The sequence below is a fragment of the Lactuca serriola genome, chromosome 4 (genome assembly GCF_051521515.1).
Source record: "Lactuca serriola cultivar US96UC23 chromosome 4, Lser_US96UC23_V15, whole genome shotgun sequence".
Classification (NCBI taxonomy): domain Eukaryota; kingdom Viridiplantae; phylum Streptophyta; class Magnoliopsida; order Asterales; family Asteraceae; genus Lactuca; species Lactuca serriola.
The window spans coordinates 307,685,865-307,705,400 of NC_136411.1; the positions used below are offsets into that span (position 1 = coordinate 307,685,865).

Genomic DNA, 19,536 nt, shown 5'->3' on the forward strand with positions numbered 1-19,536 from the left:
AATGGAGGTGATAATGGTGGGGTCGACTGGTGTCAAAGGTGATGGTAGTGGCGGTGGCGGTTACGATGGTGGGGATCGTGGCGGAGGAGAAAGGAACGGGTGGCACTATGTAATCATTTATGATTACACCAGACCTGCAGCGCCGGTACGCCGAAGGGTTAGAGCGGAAGAAGTGAAATACATGGCTGAGGTTGACTCTCGAGATCTCTATTTTATTTTTAATCTCAACGGAACCTACCTCTCTCTCTCTCTCTCTATATATATATATATATATATATATATATATATATATATATATATATATATATATATATATATATATATATATATATATATTGTGACGTACCTTTAGGAACAATACTTTGTTCCTATCTAACCAAAATCTCTTTTTTTAGTCGGTCCACCGCTTCTTTTTTACTTCTCCATCCTTCCCAATCCTTCTTCGGCTCTCTTTTCTCTTTGACTCTCTTTTCCCACCGATCATTCCTCCGACTTCTAGAACCTTTATCTACCGCCTCATTACTACTGCTTTCAATTTCATCTCTCAAACCTATCCATCTTCCACCAGCTTATTTCATCTTTCAAACCTATCCATATTCCACCGATTATTGGACCGGCCAACTCATATCAATAATCGCTTCCACCTAGCTCCTTAGTAAGAGCTACCGACGAACTCTTCTACCATCACCATAACTCTCTACTTTGTGTCCACAAAAACTCTTATACACACCTCCGTGCCAACCATTTTCGGAACCATCAACAACAACACTATCCATCGAACCCTAAATCGTCCCTCTTACTCCCTTTGACAACTGCATGGAATGAAACAACCATTCACTGATGACTCCTTCCCCGCTGATATTCTTAAATTTTGGTTTATTGCTTTCTCTGCCTTTGATTCCGCCATCTACTTCATTTTCCCACATCATGATGGATTTATTTTCTTTCTTTGCCTTCAATTTCCGGTTGTCAGTTCTCTATTTGTTGTCTACTATTACCACCGACTGCTTCAATTAGTTTTCTTAGGTAAACCCCTACCTTATAAAATTGGTTTTCTCTGGTAAACCCTAACCTTATAACTTCTTTACAGTACGTTTTGTTTTTTTTACAATACGTTTTCTTTTGGTTTATATTGGTTTTCTAAACGTGTTTCCTCCATCAGCCTAAATGCAAAGGAAACACGGAGAAAAGAGGGATAAGACGAGGAAGAGGAAGAGAAAGTTGAAATTCGACTTTAGGCAACTACATTTACATCATTAGTGGCTTTTCATTCATCTGTTTTTAATTTTGTAAACACTATGGATACAACTCATCACTACAGGGTCTTTTTCTTATATAGGGTCATGAAGTAAAGGTGTTTGATCCATCTTTTCTTAGAATTACATTGACATATTGATTGCTTGCTACATTTCAGAATTCAAGTGAGATTATAACTTAAATTGATGCTAATATTCATATGATTTCTATGAATCTTACCCATCATACTCACTCAGACCCTCACGATTGTTGCAACCAACAAATAGAAAAGGTATTTTTCATATTTGCTATAATTAATTTTCCATTTAGAAATGTTTAATCTCACTCAACCTCTACTTTGTAATAGCATAAAGTAGTTTGTTTTTAAATTTGTTCAACAAGCTTTCAAAAGTCAGTTGTGGTAAGACTATTATTGGAAGGTAAATGAAGACTAAAAGTGGTTCTGGTTTGTTGTGTTATAAGGTAGACTTTTTAAGGTATATTTTGGTAGAAATCTCAAATTACAATGTTGCAATAGTAATATATGATTGTGGCAGTAGTTGTACTTTATGGGTGGCTTCCTTTTGGGTAGGGAGGTGATATTGCTACGACAATTTTTGATAGTTCCACTGAAAAAAAAATATAAATTGAGTTTCAAAAGATCTTTGTATTCCACTATAATCTCACATCCCACGGAGGAATCGCTTGGAGTTTCAGAGGGTGATCATACAAATTAAGAATTAAAAACTAATGAACCTTTATACCTTCTGTTTTGAAATACACATCCCATATATGGAAGACCACTTTATATCACTCAAAACAAAGGAGACCTCGTTATAAATATACATCACTGAACTACCTTTCGTCGCAGCCATGGCGACAAAAGGATTGGATTTGATTGATTTTGTATTTCCCATATTAAGGTTCAACCATTACCAACATGTAGTCTTCTTTGCTAGTTTTGTTGCAATGGAAATATCACCTCCGTATATGTATGCCCCCATCCTCCTCGTATTGGAATCAAATCACAGCCCTTCCTCCGACATGGCGAGCAAACACGATAACGACGACGCAAGCTCCAACGATGTCAAGGCTAAACGTATGTTCTACGAAGTTTTGCAATCAATAACATCTATGATGCTTCTCTATGCTAAGCAAACGATTATAGCTTCGAAAAAGTTGAACAACAATACAAAGATCTATCTGGGGGTGCCGAAGAAAGTAATTTCCTACATAAGCAACAAATCCATCAAGTTACGCCACCAGATGAAAAGAACATGATAAGAAGGAGTTGATCACGGAGGTGACAGGCCGGCAGAAGGAAATACTGATAGGGGATAAATAACTGCCCTGTATTTCTCCAGAGTAATCTATTATGATGAAGACGAGAACCTAATTAGTGAGTTACCCATTCGATCACCCTACTTAGTCCGTTTCCAGGATATGTTTGTACTCCTGCGAGGTCCAGTTGGACCTCAACGCCTGGGCGAGAATTAACGTCTCAGTTATGTTAGCTCTATTATGTAAAATACTCGTTTTATTGTTTTCTAGTGAGAATTTTGTAGGTTAAATCCCAATTCTGATATCCACTTGAAGATCTTGTGTTTTTTTTAAGGAAACATTGATATTTCCCTCTCTAAAGTAAAGAAGGGTGTAATTGTCAATCTGTATTATTTTCCAGTGGAGGTATAAAAAGTTGCCATGGCAATATCACTTCCCTTTTGGGTATCATCTATTCAGTTCACCATGTATTGCTTTTGTTTGAAGCTCACGTATTTGATACCATTTATCAGGTTTGTATTTATGTCATATATGCTATTTTTATTGGGATGTGTTGCTCCTGGTCAACATTCTGATGCTTACATGTGTATCTTTTTAACAACATCATGGAGAAGGAAAGCAAAACCCACATTGTAATAGATGTAATTGGGGAACCAATTCAAGAGGTCCTTGCTCTTCCCATATGTTACATTTTTATTACCACTTAAATTTATGTAAGGCTCAAGTCTAAGTGATTTTATAAAAAATCACTACCTTTTTTAACATCCCGATTCCCAGGAATGAGAAATTTTATAAAAAACGCAATTTTCCTTGGAACTCGTCGAGTTGATGGCCTCAACTTGACGTGTTGAAAGTTTTTGGGCCGAGGATCTTTTTGGACCGAGGATCGTTATGGACCAACTCGACGAGTTGGCAAGGAAAACTCGACGAGTTGGTGGCTGAATATGAAACCCTGATTTTTAGGGTGTTGCACCCTATTTAAAGGCCTTAAGTCCCATGGATGGCCTCCCTAATCGCCTTCTGTATCCATAAACCCTAAAATTTCTGCATCTTACCCCAAGTTCATAGTGTGAGCTTAAGAGTTGCCTCTTTTGGTTTCCTTTTTGAAAGAGCTTGAAGTTGGTGGTTCCTAGCTTGAAGGGAAAGCTATAGATCCAGACTCTCCTTGAGTTTTGCTACTCTTTTGAGGTAAAAAGTCAAAAACCTGCATATCTATTGCTTAGCTCTCCTCCTTGGAAGTCTATTGTCATATTTGGCTCATTTTTGGTTTTGTTCATGTGTTGAGCCTTTCATGAAGCTATCACTTCAGATCTAGGCCTCCTTCATGTTTTAGGTCCCTTATATAGCCTTTTTTGAATTTTGGAGCCCTTGGTGACATACATGTATGTAAGGTGAGCAACTTTACGTGGGTTTCCAACCCTTGGGTGTTAGATATACATTTATTAAGCATTAGATTCGATAAAAAGGGGTTGAATGTGTTAAGACTAGGAAAACCCGACAAGTTGTCGTGACAACTCAAAAGGTTGGCTCGGGTTTTCCCCGATCTTCTAGGCACTGTGCGGACTCAACGAGTTGTCCTGACAACTCGGCGAGTTGGCTTCGGTTTTCCTGATTCTCTGAATACTGTAGGAACTCAATGAGTTGGTAGGTGAAGTCGATGAGTTGGGTCAACATGGACTGTTGACTTTGACTTTGACCATGGTTGACCAAGTTTGACTCTTGAGGGAATTTTGGGTATTTTGGGATTGGTCAAATGGTGGTTGTAGGCATTTGATTTCAGATCTGAGATTCGGGAGTTGGATCTTATCAATCAACGCTACTTGTGAGATGAGTTCACCTCATTATACTAACAGGGTCGAAGGCACCATGGTCAGCCCTTTGGATTGTATCCTGGTTTATTGTATGATGATATGTGTAGTGATCTGTTAGATCTGTTTCCCCATATATAGGATGATGCTATGATTAGTGATCCATTAGATCTGTATGACTGTCTGTACATGCTAGCTAGTGTTTGGTATGATATATGATGGCGGTTGGTTTGAGGCGGTCCTGCTTTATGTTGAAGGCCAACAAACCCAGGACGTCCCAGATTGACTGAAGGCTCAGTGGGGCGTACGAGTTAGGCCGAAGGTCCAGAGAACGTTCCAAATAGGCTAAAGGCCCGAGGTGGTGTACCTGTCATGCTGTAGGTTCTGTGAACGTACCAGATAGACTCTAGGTCGGTGGAGTGTTCAGTCAGACAAAAGGCTTTGATTGCATGTTATTTGTGATATTGTTTTGGTTTTGTGTGGTATTGGTATTTTGGGGGATCTCACTAAGCTTTGGGTTTACAATTGTGGATTATGTTTCAGGTACCACAGAGGATTGCGGGAAGGCAAAGGCGTGATCACCTTTTTAGAAGTGATGGATAGAATGGAAGGGCATTCTCAATACTTATGAGATGTGAAAGAATAATAACAAGAATCCACTTCTTGGTAACTAATAAGCTATTACATCTTTTTATGTGTTTTTTACTCTATTGAAAATTATCTACCGCATCTCACCTTTAGTATAAGGTTGGAAACAAAATTTTAAAATTGGATAAATACTTCCAATTCAGATTTTTTTTCTCCATAATGTGACATGTTATAGCAAATTACCTATATTACTGATTTGGTCCCAAGATTATTATACTAATTGCTGCTGCTATAATTTCTTTGTTTTGACTAATTATAGTCTTTATAAATACCTTAATGGTAGCTGTAGATACAAATATTGATGCATAATCAGATCCATTGACCAGAACTCTGTAAAACAGTAAAACAGTTGCTTAACGAAGAAATCAAAGAGGTATATAGAGTTATGCCCTTGGAAACATTACATTTCATTGTTTTATATATTTATAGTGAAAATCCAAAAGATGAGCTTGGTGCAGTCGTACCGTAGAGTTTCACCTGGATAGTTTGATTGAGCAATGATGTGTGTTGTTTCCGATGGAAGTAATAGGATTATGACATCTTCTTGAGTTGAATGTTGATTTGAAGATGGCTGTGTACATTTTCCTAAATTCAATCTGTGTTTTTTCTTGTAGATATTATGATTTTGTGTTTCAGTTTGAAGTAATTCTTAATGTCCACTTTTTTTCTCTATATTGTGTGTTGAATACATCAATTATCTAATCATAGTTCCAATTATCTAAAATGAATTTATTTAAATATTAATACCAGGTTCTACGCTTTCTAATTATGCAAATCTTGCTATAAGTTGAACAGGAAGTACAATTTCAGGTAATTTCATTAACAAACTATTTTGGTTACCGGTGTCGACTATAGGTTGTTTCCAGTTAGCCCCATTTGAACCTCCATTTATATCATTCATATAAACTGATGCGAGATTAAAATTAATCAATATTCAGTTGGATTCATCTCATAAAGTTGGTTCATATTTATACCGACTAGTCCTCACTACTTTGTAGCGGTGACATCAAATGGAGATCAGTACACTAATATAGAAATTACAAGCCAGAATGTTGCCAGTGAAAAGTATGGCCAAATTATTCTTAGAAATTAATCATACATATAAAAGCATGTAATACTGTATAGCATTTTACAAGTTTCAACTTAAACATTGTTGTTATCTGTAAAAAGAATACCAAAGTATGTTGTTATTCTGGATAAATAGATACGAGTAAATTACCTATATTTATAACCTTGGTATCGTTTTTTCCAGGAATGCTTGAACGAAGGACGTTTACATTATTGGAGGCACTAACAATATAAATGGATCTTTATATAAGTTTTACAACAGCAACAGACAATTATACCCCACTAATCTTTATTTATTTTTAGGACTAATTTAGTTTAGTTATCTAGAATAATAACTAGATAATGTTGGTGATTTTAGTGTCACCATGTCATTTTCTGTAACTGCAACTAACATGTGAGCTAAGGGGCTTCTTAATTTATACTCTAATATATGTATAGGTTGGTGTGGAGTGCACACATGTATAAGATCGAATTAAAAGTCGGTTCGACGACGAGTAGGGGGTCTGGGGGCAGCACCCCTAGGTCCGGGGTTTCCAAAGGGGCAGCACCCCCAGCGGGGTACAAGGGTCAGAGCCCCTGGCTGGGGTCCTGCTGCTTCATCAAACTAACGAAACTTGTTAGCTTCTTGAGGGTGATGACAGTAAAACTAACGAAACTCATTAGTTTTGGTAACCCTAAATCCTCATTAAATCCGGATTATCCTGACTTACTTCCAAAGCAACTAATGACGGGCCAACCCTAATAAAAGCCTAATCTCGTTTACTATATAAACGGCTCTTCTGTCTCAGAAGAGGGTTACGAATTTTAGCTCTCATTTTCATAAAACCCTCACTAAATCTCTCAAGCAAATTGGCTTATAATTTTTGTGCCTAGAATCATAAGTGTCCACTTGGATTATCCTAGGCTGAATTTCTTATAACCGAGGCATAGGGTAGAAATATCAGTTCGGAAAGTGCTCTCACGATCCAAGTTGGTATCCAGATCTCCACCATAAACCCTATTAATTTTCTTACATTCAAACTGATATTATATGTTCCTGGAGATGGGTGATTTAATCCACGAGATGACCACTAAGTTTGCAAAGCTGGAGAAGTTCGAAGTTGTTGATTTCAGGCAATGGAAGAAGAAGATGCACTTCATGCTGACTACTCTGAAGGCAGCATACGTGCTGACTACTCTTAGACCAGTGGAGCCTGAAGTAGGTGTTGTCAAGACAATTGAAGAGATAAGAAGGAGACAGAAGTGGGACAATGATGACTACATCTGCAAAGGTCACATTCTGAACGGTATGTATGATGCTTTATTTGATACCCTTAGTGAAGCCTTGTGTTCCAAGGAGTTGTGGGACACCCTTGAGTTGAAATATATCACTGAGGATGCTTCTAGTAAGAAGTTTTTGGTTAGTGATTTTAACAATTATAAGATGGACGATTCAAGGTCTGTTACTTAACAATATAATGAACTCCTTGGCATATACGGTCAGTTTAAACTACACCATATGAATATGGATGAATCCATTGTTGTATCAACCATCATTGACAAACTGCCTTCATTCGGGAAAGACTTCAAACATAACTTGAAACATCAAAAGGAGGAACTGTCCTTGGTTGAACTTGCTAGTCACATTCGTATTGAAGAATCTCTTCGTGCGAAGGAAAGTGACAAATCTGAAAAACCTAAAGGAAAAGTTGAACCTGGACAGCCCTCGGTTCATATGGTTGAAAATAAACCAAGGAACCAGAACGCAAGTAGGAACATGTCCCAAGAAACTCCAACAAAAAGAGAAAGAATCTGGTTTGTTGGAGGTGCAATCAAGTTAGACATTGCAAGCATGATTGTCGTGTGAATTTAGGCAACAATGGTGCTGGAAATAGTGGAACCAATGGGAAAGTGAACGGGTCTTCGGCCCAAAGTTAAAGGAGGTGAGTTTTTGACTAACTTTGATAATTCTAATCAGAATTATGTTTACTATGTTTCATTTATCCCTGAATCATTCTATATGCAAGATGATGATGTTGCTTGGTGGATAAACTCTGGAGCAACGAACCATGTATGAAAAGATAAATAGATGTTTGAAACATTAACTCCGCTTGAAGATGGGTCAGTGCTAAAAATAGGAGACAATTCTTTTATTCCTATTTGTGGTTTAGGTGTCGTGTGTCTTGAATTTACTTCTGGAAAGACAATTAGGTTATTTGATGTTTTGTGTGTTCCTAAGATTCGTAAGAATCTTGTTAGCTCTAGTTGTTTGAATTATGATGGTTTTAAACAAGTTATTGAGTCGGACAAGTTTGTTTTGTCTAAGGGTGGAATGTTTGTTGACTTTGGATATTTAAATAATAGAATGTTTCGTTTGAATATTGTTGATAAATTATTACCTGTACAAAATTCTGCATTTGTATCTTCTGCTTCTAATGTTGATAAATCTATGATTTTGCATATATGAATAGGTCATGTCAACTTTAGAAGGATGCATGAGATGTCAAAGGATGGATTAATTCCAGCCTTTTTTGATGACATCTGATAAATGTAAAACATGCATGCTTACAAAAGTAACAAAACAACCATTTCCTAGTGTCACTATAAATTCAACTGTTTTGGAACTTGTGCACAGTGACCTGTGTGATTTTCACTCCACTTTTTCTTTGGGAAATAAATAGTATGTAGTCACCTTTATTGATGACTACACTCGATTTTGCTATATGTATTTGTTACATTCTAAGGATGAAACCTTAGATAAATTCAAAATATACAAAACCGAGGTGGAATTGCAATTGGGAATTTCGGTTAAACGTCTGAGGACTAATAGGGGAGGTGAATATATGGATCCCATATATTTTCAATCAGTGGGTATCATTTATGAGACCACGACACCTCACACACCCCAACAGATTGGTATTGCTGAATGTAAAAATCGAGTTTTAAAGGAAATGGAAAACTTGAAGCTATCATACTCGGATTGAGTGAAGGATTTTGGGGAGAGGCCATGTTAACAACCTGCTATTTGTTAAATAGGGTTCCAAAACAAAGGAAGAAAACAGTCCCATATGAACTTTGGTTCAAGAAAAAGCCGAATTTGAGTTATTTTCAGGTTTAGGGATGTCGGGCAGTTGTAAAACTCACCGAGCCCAAAAAGAAAATTTTGGGAGAACGTGGACTGATTGCATATTCATTGGAAATGCAGAACATTCCAAGGCATATACGTTTTATGTAATAGAACCTAATCATTCGGTTTCAATTAACACTATTATTGAATCATGGGATGAAATTTTTGATGGGATGTGGTTTTCATCAATTTAAAGGCCTAAGGATCTGACTTTTGGTGCTAATAAAAAGAAAAATTCATAAAGTCAAGATGGTGGTATCGTGCAAGAAACACAAGAGCTTCGTAAAAGCAAAAGAGGCCAAATTGTGAAAATTTTCGGATCCGACTTCCAATTGTATTTGGTGGAAGGTTGAAGAGATGAAAGTAATATTGAATACTCTTATTGCTATAGTAATAAAGATGACCCTAACACATATCAAGAGGCCATAGAGTCTCATGATAGTGCCTTTTGGAAGGAAGCAATTAATGATGAAATGTCATCAATTCTTGAGAACAACACATGGGTGTTGTCTGATTTGCCTCCGGGTTCTAAACCTCTTGGTTGCAAATGGATTTTCAAAAAGAAAATGAATGCTAATGGGACTATTGAAAAATTCAAAGCCCACTTAGGCATTCAAGGTTTTAGACAAAAATCCGGCATTGACTATTTTGATACGTATGCTCCATTTGCACGTATTTCTACCATTAGATTGTTGGTTGCCTTGGCAAGTATCCACAATCTGGTTATTCACCAAATGGATGTGAAAACAGCCTTTTTAAATGGTGATCTTGACGAGGAAGTTTACATGAAACAACCAGAAGGTTTCGTTATGCCCGGTAAAGAGCATATGGTTTGTAAACTTGTCAAATCTTTGTATGGGCTGAAACAAGCGTCTAAACAATGGAATCAAAAATTTGATGAGGTGATTTGTCTTTTGGTTTCAAGAAAAACCAATATGAAAAATGTGTTTATAGTAGACTTGATGATGCTACTAGAGCTTGAGTGATCATTTGCTTATATGTAGATGACATGTTGATTATTGGTCCCGATCAGAATCAAGTGGATGAAACAAAGAAATTGTTATCATCCAAGTTTTCCATGAAAGATTTAGGAGAGGCTGATGTAATTCTTGGAATAAGAATTAAGAGGATGAACAAAGGTTTGGTGATGACTCAAAGTCATTATATTGAGAAAATTCCCAAGCGGTTTAATTTAACGATTGTTCTCCTGTGAGTACTCCTATGCATCCAATGTGAAACTAATGCCAAATAATGTTGTTCCCATTTCACAGTTGGAATACTCTAAGGCTATTGGTAGCTTGATGTATTCCATGACAAGTACCAGACCTGATATTGCTTTTGATGTGGGTAAGTTGAGCACGTATACTAGTAATCCTAGAGCTCAATATTGGCAGGCAGTGAGTAGAGTATTCAAGTATCTCAAGGGAACCATGGACTATGGCTTGAGTTATTTGGGAAGTCCTTCGGCTTTAGAAGATCATTCAGATGCAAGTTGGATAACCAACACGGAGGATCATTCCTCAACTTCTAGTTGGATTTTCGGGGTTTCTCATTTCTCCTAATCCGACTTTTTGCTCTGCCATGATTCGGAAGATTATAGTTTATTTGTTTCACATAGTTCTTTAATTACATCCGTTATTTATTTCTCGTGATTCAACTCTCCTTCACGTAGAGGACAAAAGTTTCACCCACGGCCGTCTTACCAGGAAAGTCACCAGCGCTTTCTTTCTTGTTTAATGTAGATTAATTTTTATAAGTTGATTACGATATGTGAAAATGACCAAAACATGTTTTGGTGAATTATCGGAATGGTTTATTATTTCTTCTTTTAAGGTTGATTACCGGCAACCCAAACCGGGCTTATTTTAACCCCAGCCTCAATGGGGCGAGTTGATTCAACGGGCACTTTAAAGGCTCACTCAACTCAGCGGCGGTGGCTAATGGAGGGCCAGGGATTCAACCCGTGACCTGTTTGATATCTTGCAACGTGCAAGTCTCCCCCATCCAAGGCAAATAGTTTATTATTGAATAATTGAAAATACCCAGTTTTTAGTCATAAGTGTGTAGCCTGGAGGAAACTTTTGCAAAGGAGTTTAAAAATATAAAAATAATGTTTCGAAAAAAATAATTATGTATTGAATCGATGAACAAAAATAAAATTTGAAAGTATATTTTGTTTTGTATAAGAATAGAAATGATGATTAATTAAGAAATTATAATAACAAAAATAATATTAATTAAACCAAAAGTTATAAAAACAAATTATGTAAAAGACCAAAATATAAAATAACAATTTAACTTTAAAAGTATGAGATAAAAAGGGATCATGACTTAAAAGGGTAATATGCTTTTCGATTTGTACATATTTAATCACTTAATTAGTTTTTTTTCGTCTATATTTTCACCTTCAACTTGTTAAATTGTACACATTCAGTCCTTATGACCGGTTACTCCAGGTTAGTCGGAAAAAATGACTTAATGGGGTAATATATTTCTCATTTTGTACACATTTAATCCTTAATATTTTTGTACACATTTAGTTCTTAATATTGTTTTTGTTTCGAAATAAACAATTTTTGTTTTTTGTCAGTGGCGAGTTTAGAAGAAAAAACTATGTGGTTTCCTATTTAAGTGAAACCAGGAAAAATGAAATAATTAAAATTATTAGTTGTGGGGTGGGTCGTGTATACTATTGTAAAACTCGTATAATTCGGCCGAGTACTCCACAAATTACCTGGGCTTGGCTTTCTACTAAGGCGAGTTTTTCCTACTTGGCTAAGAGAATCAGAAGTCTTTCAAACTCAATAGAACTCACACCGATTCAACTTAAAAAACAATCCCTTTTAGACTAAAGCATTGTTAAACTAATAAAATCGGTTCAACATACAAAAATAATATTAAATGACTAAAACCAGGTTAAACTTGTAATAAATCAAGTCTAAGATTTTAATCGTTAACATTTTCCCTTAATAACTCCATTGAATAATGTTGGAGTGGGAGATAGAAAACTTTATTGCTTAAACAATCCATAATAAACCTTCCCATCACCCTTCCCTTTTATAAATAACAAAAATCACATAACTTTTACTTTGATTCTGATGTGGGTTATGTAACAACGCAAATTTTCAAACAAATTTTTCATCTTAAAATATATTTATTTCCATTCAAAACAAGGCATAAATAATTTAAGTATTCTGTCAAATACAAATAGTCAAAATCCCAAGATCATAAAAGCATTCTTCAGTGTGTATCAATCACGCCGGCGCCTTCCCACGGTCCTCGCTAGTACCTGAAATACATGCACAACAACTGTAAGCATGAATGCTTAGTGAGTTCCCCAATATATACTTACGCGCATACGCCTTTCCAGGCCCTGACCTTCCGGTCCATGTGTCTCAGGGGACTTCCGTCCCTGCTGGGTAAACCTTCCGGTCCTACCCACGCCGACCTTCCGGTCCATCACACAATATATTGCCTTCCGGCCCATAACATATTGCCTTCCGGCCCATAATATAATCGCCTTCCGGCCCATAACATACATAGCACATATAACAAGCAGCTTACCACATATAGCATACATATCACATATCATAGCTGACCTTCCGGTCATACAGTCAAACCCTTCCGGGTACAGTATAGTGAGAAGACTCACCTCGCGAATGCTGAAAGCTAGCAAATCCTGAAATCACTCGTGCACAATCCGACGAGCTACAACCTCCCTATAACATCACATATCCCTCATTAACACTTATATCTTCTAAGTGTGACTATCCCTAAGAAGTCAGACTTAGGTCAACTCTGGTCAACGGTCAACTCGACCGGACTCGGCGAGTGCCATGGCGACTCGGCGAGTCTAGACGTCCTCCCCAACTTCCCTTGATGTTCCCTTTCTACTCGTCGAGTATCCCTCTTGGCTCGACGAGATCCTCGTGGAAGAATCGCGGGGCCACCCCGACTCCACTCGTCGAGTCTGAAGAACAGCTCGACGAGTTCCAGTAATCTCCAAGCTACTCGCCGAGTCTGTTCATCGGACTCGGCGAGTCCATGCCATGCAGTCGATCAAACTGCTTCCTGAGATAAGTTTGTCCCGACATACACAAACATGGGACCTTCTGGACCTCTAAGGGTCCTAATACAGAGGTATAGTCGTTTGGGTAACGATGTATTAATTCATCTAACCACCAAATGGGTTCCATAAACCCTAAATCCATACACACATCAACAATACAGAAGGAATTCGAGATATTACCTGAATAACGCACTCTCTGTGTCCCCAAACCGCAGAACTCGAATCCCTTGCAGTTCCTTTAGCCAAAACTCTTCTCCTCCTTGCACCACAAATTCTTCAAAAGCCCTAATACCCTTCAAACTTGCTCTAGATGCCCACAGCCGTTTAGGGTTCTTCTCAATCGACTAAAAACGAACAATGACGGCATATGATGCGTTATATACGACCCAAACCTGAACGGTTAGGGTTTTCGCTAAACAGCGTAGACTCGCCGAGTCCATATCTGGACTCGTCGAGTCCGGTCGCGATCCCGCGACCAAGTCTGCGGTCCTACTCGGCGAGTCTAGGCTCCAACTCGCCGAGTCCCCTCTTAACTCACCCCAAAACATAATTTAACAATACCTGAGATTTCGGGCTGTTACAACTCTCCCCCACTTGGATTAGACTTCGCCCTCGAAGTCTCATTCTGAAAATAGTTCCGGATGCTGCTCCCGCATCTCACGTTCCGGCTCCCAAGTCATTTCCGACCCCTTACGGTGTTGCCACTGAACCAACACCAGAGGTACTTCCTTGTTCCTCAGCACCTTGATCTTTCGATCCCTGATGGCCACCGGTCTCTCGGCATAATTCAGGCTCGCATCCACCTGAATATCCTCCAATGGAACCACTGCCGACTCATCGGCTATGCACTTCCTCAATTGCGACACATGAAAAGTGTCGTGGATCTGACCCAACTCCGCTGGCAACTCCAACCGATAGGCTACCCGGCCTATCCTTGCAATCACACGAAATGGCCCAATATACCGGGGCCCCAACTTTCCCCTCTTCCTGAATCGAATCACTCCTTTCCAAGGAGAGACCTTCAGGAGAACGAAGTCGCCGACCTGAAATTCAAGCTCGGATCGGCGCCTGTCTGCATAACTCTTCTGTCGGCTCTGGGCAGTCAATAACCTCTGTCTAACTTGTTGAATCTGCTCTGTCGTCTGAAGCACGATCTCTGTGCTACCCATCACTCTCTGTCCCACCTCTCCCCAACAAATGGGGGTCCGACACCTCCTACCATACAACAGCTCAAAAGGCGGCATACCAATGCTCGAATGATGGCTGTTGTTGTAAGAAAACTCTGCTAAGGGTAAATATGCATCCCAGCTACCCCCGAAGTCTAACACACACGCTCGAAGCATGTCCTCCAGTGTCTGAATCGTCCTCTCGCTCTGACCGTCTGTTTGGGGATGGTATGCGGTACTAAAATGCAATTTAGTACCCAGCTCCTCATGAAATTTCTTCCAGAACCTGGAAGTGAAACGCACATCACGGTCTGAAACAATCGAGATCGGTACCCCATGCCGAGATACCACCTCTCTCACATATAACTCCGCCAACTTCTCCGCTGAAGAACTCTCACTGATGGCAAGGAAGTGTGCACTTTTCGTCAACCTATCCACAATCACCCAAATTGCATCAACTCCCCTGGCAGTCCTCGGCAATTTGGTGATGAAATCCATAGTGATTTGTTCCCACTTCCACTTGGGAATCTCCAATGGCTGTAACTTGCCATGCGGTCTCTGGTGCTCGGCCTTAACCCTACGACAGGTCAAGCACCTCTCAACGAACCATGCGACGTCCCTCTTCATACAGGGCCACCAATACTCCTTCCTCAAATCCAAATACATCTTCGTAGCACCGGGATGGATCGAGAATTTCGATCTATGAGCCTCTTCCATCAAAGTAATACGTGTACCGCCCACGAACGGTACCCAAATCCGACCCTGAAACGTCACAAGCCCTCGTCCATCCTTAACGAACTCTGAAATTAACCCCACAACCCGCTCTTTCTTCTGCATTTTTGATCGCACCACTTCGGCCTGTGCCCCACGAATAACATCCAATACTGGAGTCATCACAGTCAGTCTCAAACATACATCTCGTAATGGAGTGCTCTCCGCTCTACGGCTCAATGCATCGGCTACCACATTAGCCTTGCCTGGGTGGTACAGGATCTCACAATCATAATCCTTGACCACATCCAACCACCTCCTCTGGCGCATATTTAGGTTGGGCTGATCCATCAAATGCTTCAAACTCTTATGGTCCGTGTATATCGTACATCGAACCCCATACAAGTAGTGACGCCAAATCTTGAGAGCGAACACTACTGCTCCCAACTCTAAATCATGCGTGGGATATCTCGCCTCATGAGGCTTCAGCTGCCTCGACGCATATGCTATCACATGACCCCTCTGCATCAACACTGCACCCAGTCCCGAAATCGATGCGTCGCAATATACCACAAAATCTTCCATCCCTTTTGGGAGAGCTAATATCGGGGCTTCGCACAACCTCTGGCGAAGTGTCTCAAAGGAGGTCTGCTGCTCGGGCCCCCATGAGAATGCAACACCCTTCCGGGTCAATCTGGTGAGTGGCACTGCGATCTTGGAGAAATCCTTGATGAATCTCCGATAATACCCTGCCAACCCAAGGAAGCTCCTGATCTCGGTAGGTGACTTCGGCACCTCCGAACTCATCACCGCCTCAACTTTGGCCGGATCGACCAATATCCCTTTCTGATTGACGACATGTCCTAGAAATTGGACCTCCCGCAGCCAGAAGTCACATTTGGAGAACTTTGCATAAAGCTTCTCCGACCTCAATACCTCGAGGACCTCCCTCAAATGCTCCTCATGCTGCTCTCTAGATCTAGAATACACCAGAATGTCGTCGATGAATACAATCACTGACCGATCTAACATCGGTCTGCATACCCTATTCATGAGATCCATGAACACAGCCGGGGCATTGGTGAGCCCGAAAGGCATCACCACAAACTCATAATGCCCATATCGCGTCCTAAACGCTGTCTTTTGGACATCCCCATCCCGCACTCTCACCTGATGGTACCCTGACCTCAGATCGATCTTGGAAAACCAAGATGCTCCCTGCAACTGATCGAATAAATCATCGATCCTCGGCAACGGGTAACGGTTCTTGACCGTTAACTTGTTCAACTCCCGGTAATCAATGCACATCCGGTGTGAACCATCCTTCTTCTTGACGAACAGAATGGGTGCTCCCCATGGCGAGCTGCTCGGCCGTATGAATCCCTTCCCCAGCAACTCCTGGAGCTGCGAGGACAACTCTTGCATCTCTGGAGGTGCAAGACGATAAGGCACTTTGGCAATAGGCGCGGCCCCCAGAACTAGATCGATGCCAAACTCTACTTGCCTCACAGGAGGTACTCCCGGCAGCTCCTCGGGGAAAACATCTGGAAACTCGCGCACCACAGGGACCTCCTCAACTGATTTTGGTCTCTCGGAAATCTCCCGCGTATCCATCACATACGCCACAAAACCCTTATAGCCCTGCTGTAGACACTGCCTCGCCCTGGCGGCCGAACAAAAAGCTGATCCCGAACGGGTACCCTCGCCGTACACCGAAAGAACTCCCCCACTATGGTCTCGTATAGTCACCAACTGACGCTCACAGTCGATGACAGCGCCGAATCGGCTCAACCAGTCCATGCCCACGTTGACACAGACGTCACCCATCGCAATAGGAATCAGGTCTATCGGGAACTCAACCCCGAAAATCTCTAGCACGCATCCCTGAAGAACTTCCGTGGCACAAATCACTTTCTCGTCCGCTATAGAAACTCTCAAAGGTCGACTCAACGACTCACGATTAACGCTGATATGCTGACTAAAGGCTAAGGACACAAAGGACCTACTCGCACCCGAGTCAAATAACACTAAGGCAGGCACAGAGTTCACAAGGAAAGTACCTACGCATATAATAACATAAGCATAACATCTCGACATAAAATAAATACATGAATTACAACATACCTGCCACGACATCGGCGCAGCGCAGACCTCCTCCGCAGTCAGCTGAAAGGCTCTTCCTCGAGCCCTCGGGGCCTCGGCCTTCACCGGTTGAGTCGCAGTAGCTCCGGCAGCAGGTGCAGATCCCTGAAGAAGCTGAGGGCACTCGGCCTTCCTATGGCCTGTCTGGTTGCAATGAAAGAAAACCGTAAATCCCTTGGGACACTCCCTAGCAATGTGCCCCTCCTTGCCACACTTGTAGCAAGCACCAGATCGACACGCCCCCTCATGACCCTTGCCGCACTTTCCGCAAGTGCGGCCCTTCGAACCTCCTTTGCTCGCATCGGCAGACTTTATCCGCTTGGCTGCCGGCTGGAACTGAGCCGGTCGCCGGTTCACCCGCTGAGACTCGGCCTCCTCCCTGGCCTGGGTCTCCAACTCGATCTCGCGCTTCCTAGCATTCGCCTGAAGCTCAGCAAAAGTATGATAAGTGGAGTTCGACACAAACTCCCGGATATCCCTCCTCAACACTCCCAAGTACCGGCTCATCCGAGCCTGATCAGTGGATACCAGCTCGGGGCAGAACATCGCCCTCTCATGAAACTTCCGCGTGATCACCGCAACAGAATCAGTACCCTGCTTGAGGGTTAAGAAATCCTGTACCAATCGTTCCCTCTCCACCGGGGGAACATACTCATCCCTGAACATGGCAGTAAACCCCTCCCATGTCACTGCTGTAGTCTCTGGCAAAGTGAAGTTCGCCGTCACGAACTTCCACCAGTCCTTCGCTCCCAGACGGAGCTGGTTCAATGCGAACCGTACCCTCAGGTGCTCCGGGCATGAACAAGTGTAGAAGCACCCCTCTATATCCGCGATCCACCTCATCGCAGCAATCGGATCCTGCGTTCCATCGAACTCCGGTGGCTTCGTGTTGCTGAACTCTCGGAACAGCAACGAGTCACCCCCTTGTGGCCTAGCAGCGGCCACAGCTGCGGTAGCTACAGCGGTTGCAGCCTCAGTCAACGCGGCGTACCGCTCATCAAACGTCTCCATCAGGGTGGTCTTAATAGACCCAAACATCTCCGGGATCTCAGCCCGGATCGCCGCCGCTACCTCCTCGTGAACCATCTGACGAATCTCCTCGTCACTCACACTGCTCGAACTCGCTCCGTGGCGTGGTCTAACCATGATATCTCTGAAATACAACATAAATCTATCAGAGACTCCATCGAGTATAATCGTACTCGATAACGCAACCCTACTCAGTCTCCGATATCCAGGGATTCTTACTTGGGCCTCCCACTGACCCGGTGTCTTCGGTAGTACGGGCCCAATACTACCGACCACACCGCATCGGCAGTCATCCCAAATCTTCCTCCCCAAACCCCGGATAGTGAGTACTCTACTTCTGTTATGCACTATCTACTCGCACACTAACAAAGCATCTCATATCGGCAAACTTCCCTAGACTAAGGCATCACAAATCAGGCCACTCTAGTCCTATCATGAATACCTAGTCTTCTAGCATGCATAACAATTCATATCATATAACATTGTAAGGTATTTTGGGGGTCTTTACCGTTCGGGCGCTGACTGATCGTACACACTGCTTCTTTCTTGCTTACCACAAAACCATTTATAAAGGTTTATGCCTTTATTTTAAAAAGTTTCCTCAAATCCTCGGTTTGAGTTCAGTTACCCCGAAGGTGCACCCGAATCCCTCAAACCAAGGCTCTGATACCAATTATAACAACGCAAATTTTCAAACAAATTTTTCATCTTAAAATATATTTATTTCCATTCAAAACAAGGCATAAATAGTTTAAGTATTCTGTCAAATACAAATAGTCAAAATCCCAAGATCATAAAAGCATTCTTCAGTGTGTATTGATCACGCCGGCGCCTTCCCACGGTCCTCGCTAGTACCTGAAATACATGCACAACAACTGTAAGCATAAATGCTTAGTGAGTTCCCCAATATATACTTACGCGCATACGCCTTTCCAGGCCCTGACCTTCCGGTCCATGTGTCTCAGGGGACTTCCGTCCCTGCTGGGTAAACCTTCCGGTCCTACCCACGCCGACCTTCCGGTCCATCACACAATATATTGCCTTCCGGCCCATAACATATTGCCTTCCGGCCCATAATATAATCGCCTTCCGGCCCATAACATACATAGCACATATAACAAGCAGCTTACCACATATAGCATACATATCACATATCATAGCTGACCTTCCGGTCATACAGTCAAACCCTTCCGGGTACAGTATAGTGAGAAGACTCACCTCGCGAATGCTGAAAGCTAGCAAATCCTGAAATCACTCGTGCACAATCCGACG

At 41.4% G+C, this 19,536-nt stretch overlaps 1 protein-coding gene and 1 long non-coding RNA gene across 4 annotated transcripts; both read left to right on the forward strand.

The window, feature by feature from the left end:
* The first annotated feature begins 386 nt into the window (after positions 1 to 386).
* LOC145097270 (uncharacterized) lies at positions 387 to 5,438 on the forward strand. 3 transcript variants are annotated; one of them, XR_013704304.1, is made up of 3 exons: positions 387 to 1,060; positions 1,163 to 1,528; positions 4,869 to 5,438. It is a non-coding gene; the product is annotated as an uncharacterized LOC145097270 (long non-coding RNA). The 3 variants fall into 3 exon arrangements; XR_013704302.1 differs by lacking the exon at positions 4,869 to 5,438 and adding an exon at positions 2,196 to 2,786; XR_013704303.1 differs by lacking the exon at positions 4,869 to 5,438 and adding an exon at positions 2,196 to 2,786 and having other exon boundaries at positions 388 to 1,026.
* A 1,645-nt stretch (positions 5,439 to 7,083) lies between these two features.
* LOC145099502 (uncharacterized) lies at positions 7,084 to 7,887 on the forward strand. Its single transcript, XM_079037071.1, has 2 exons — positions 7,084 to 7,440; positions 7,525 to 7,887. Exons 1-2 carry the CDS (start codon positions 7,084 to 7,086, stop codon positions 7,885 to 7,887), a joined length of 720 nt encoding a protein of 239 aa, XP_078893197.1.
* The last annotated feature ends 11,649 nt before the right edge of the window (positions 7,888 to 19,536 follow it).

Coding starts and splice junctions, on each gene's coding strand:
- LOC145099502 (XM_079037071.1), top strand. CDS start 7,084: ATGGGTGATTTAATCCACGAGATGACCACTAAGTTTGCAAAGCTGGAG. Junction 7,441..7,524: donor CTTCTAGTAAGAAGTTTTTG/GTTAGTGATTTT, acceptor ATATACGGTCAG/TTTAAACTACACCATATGAA.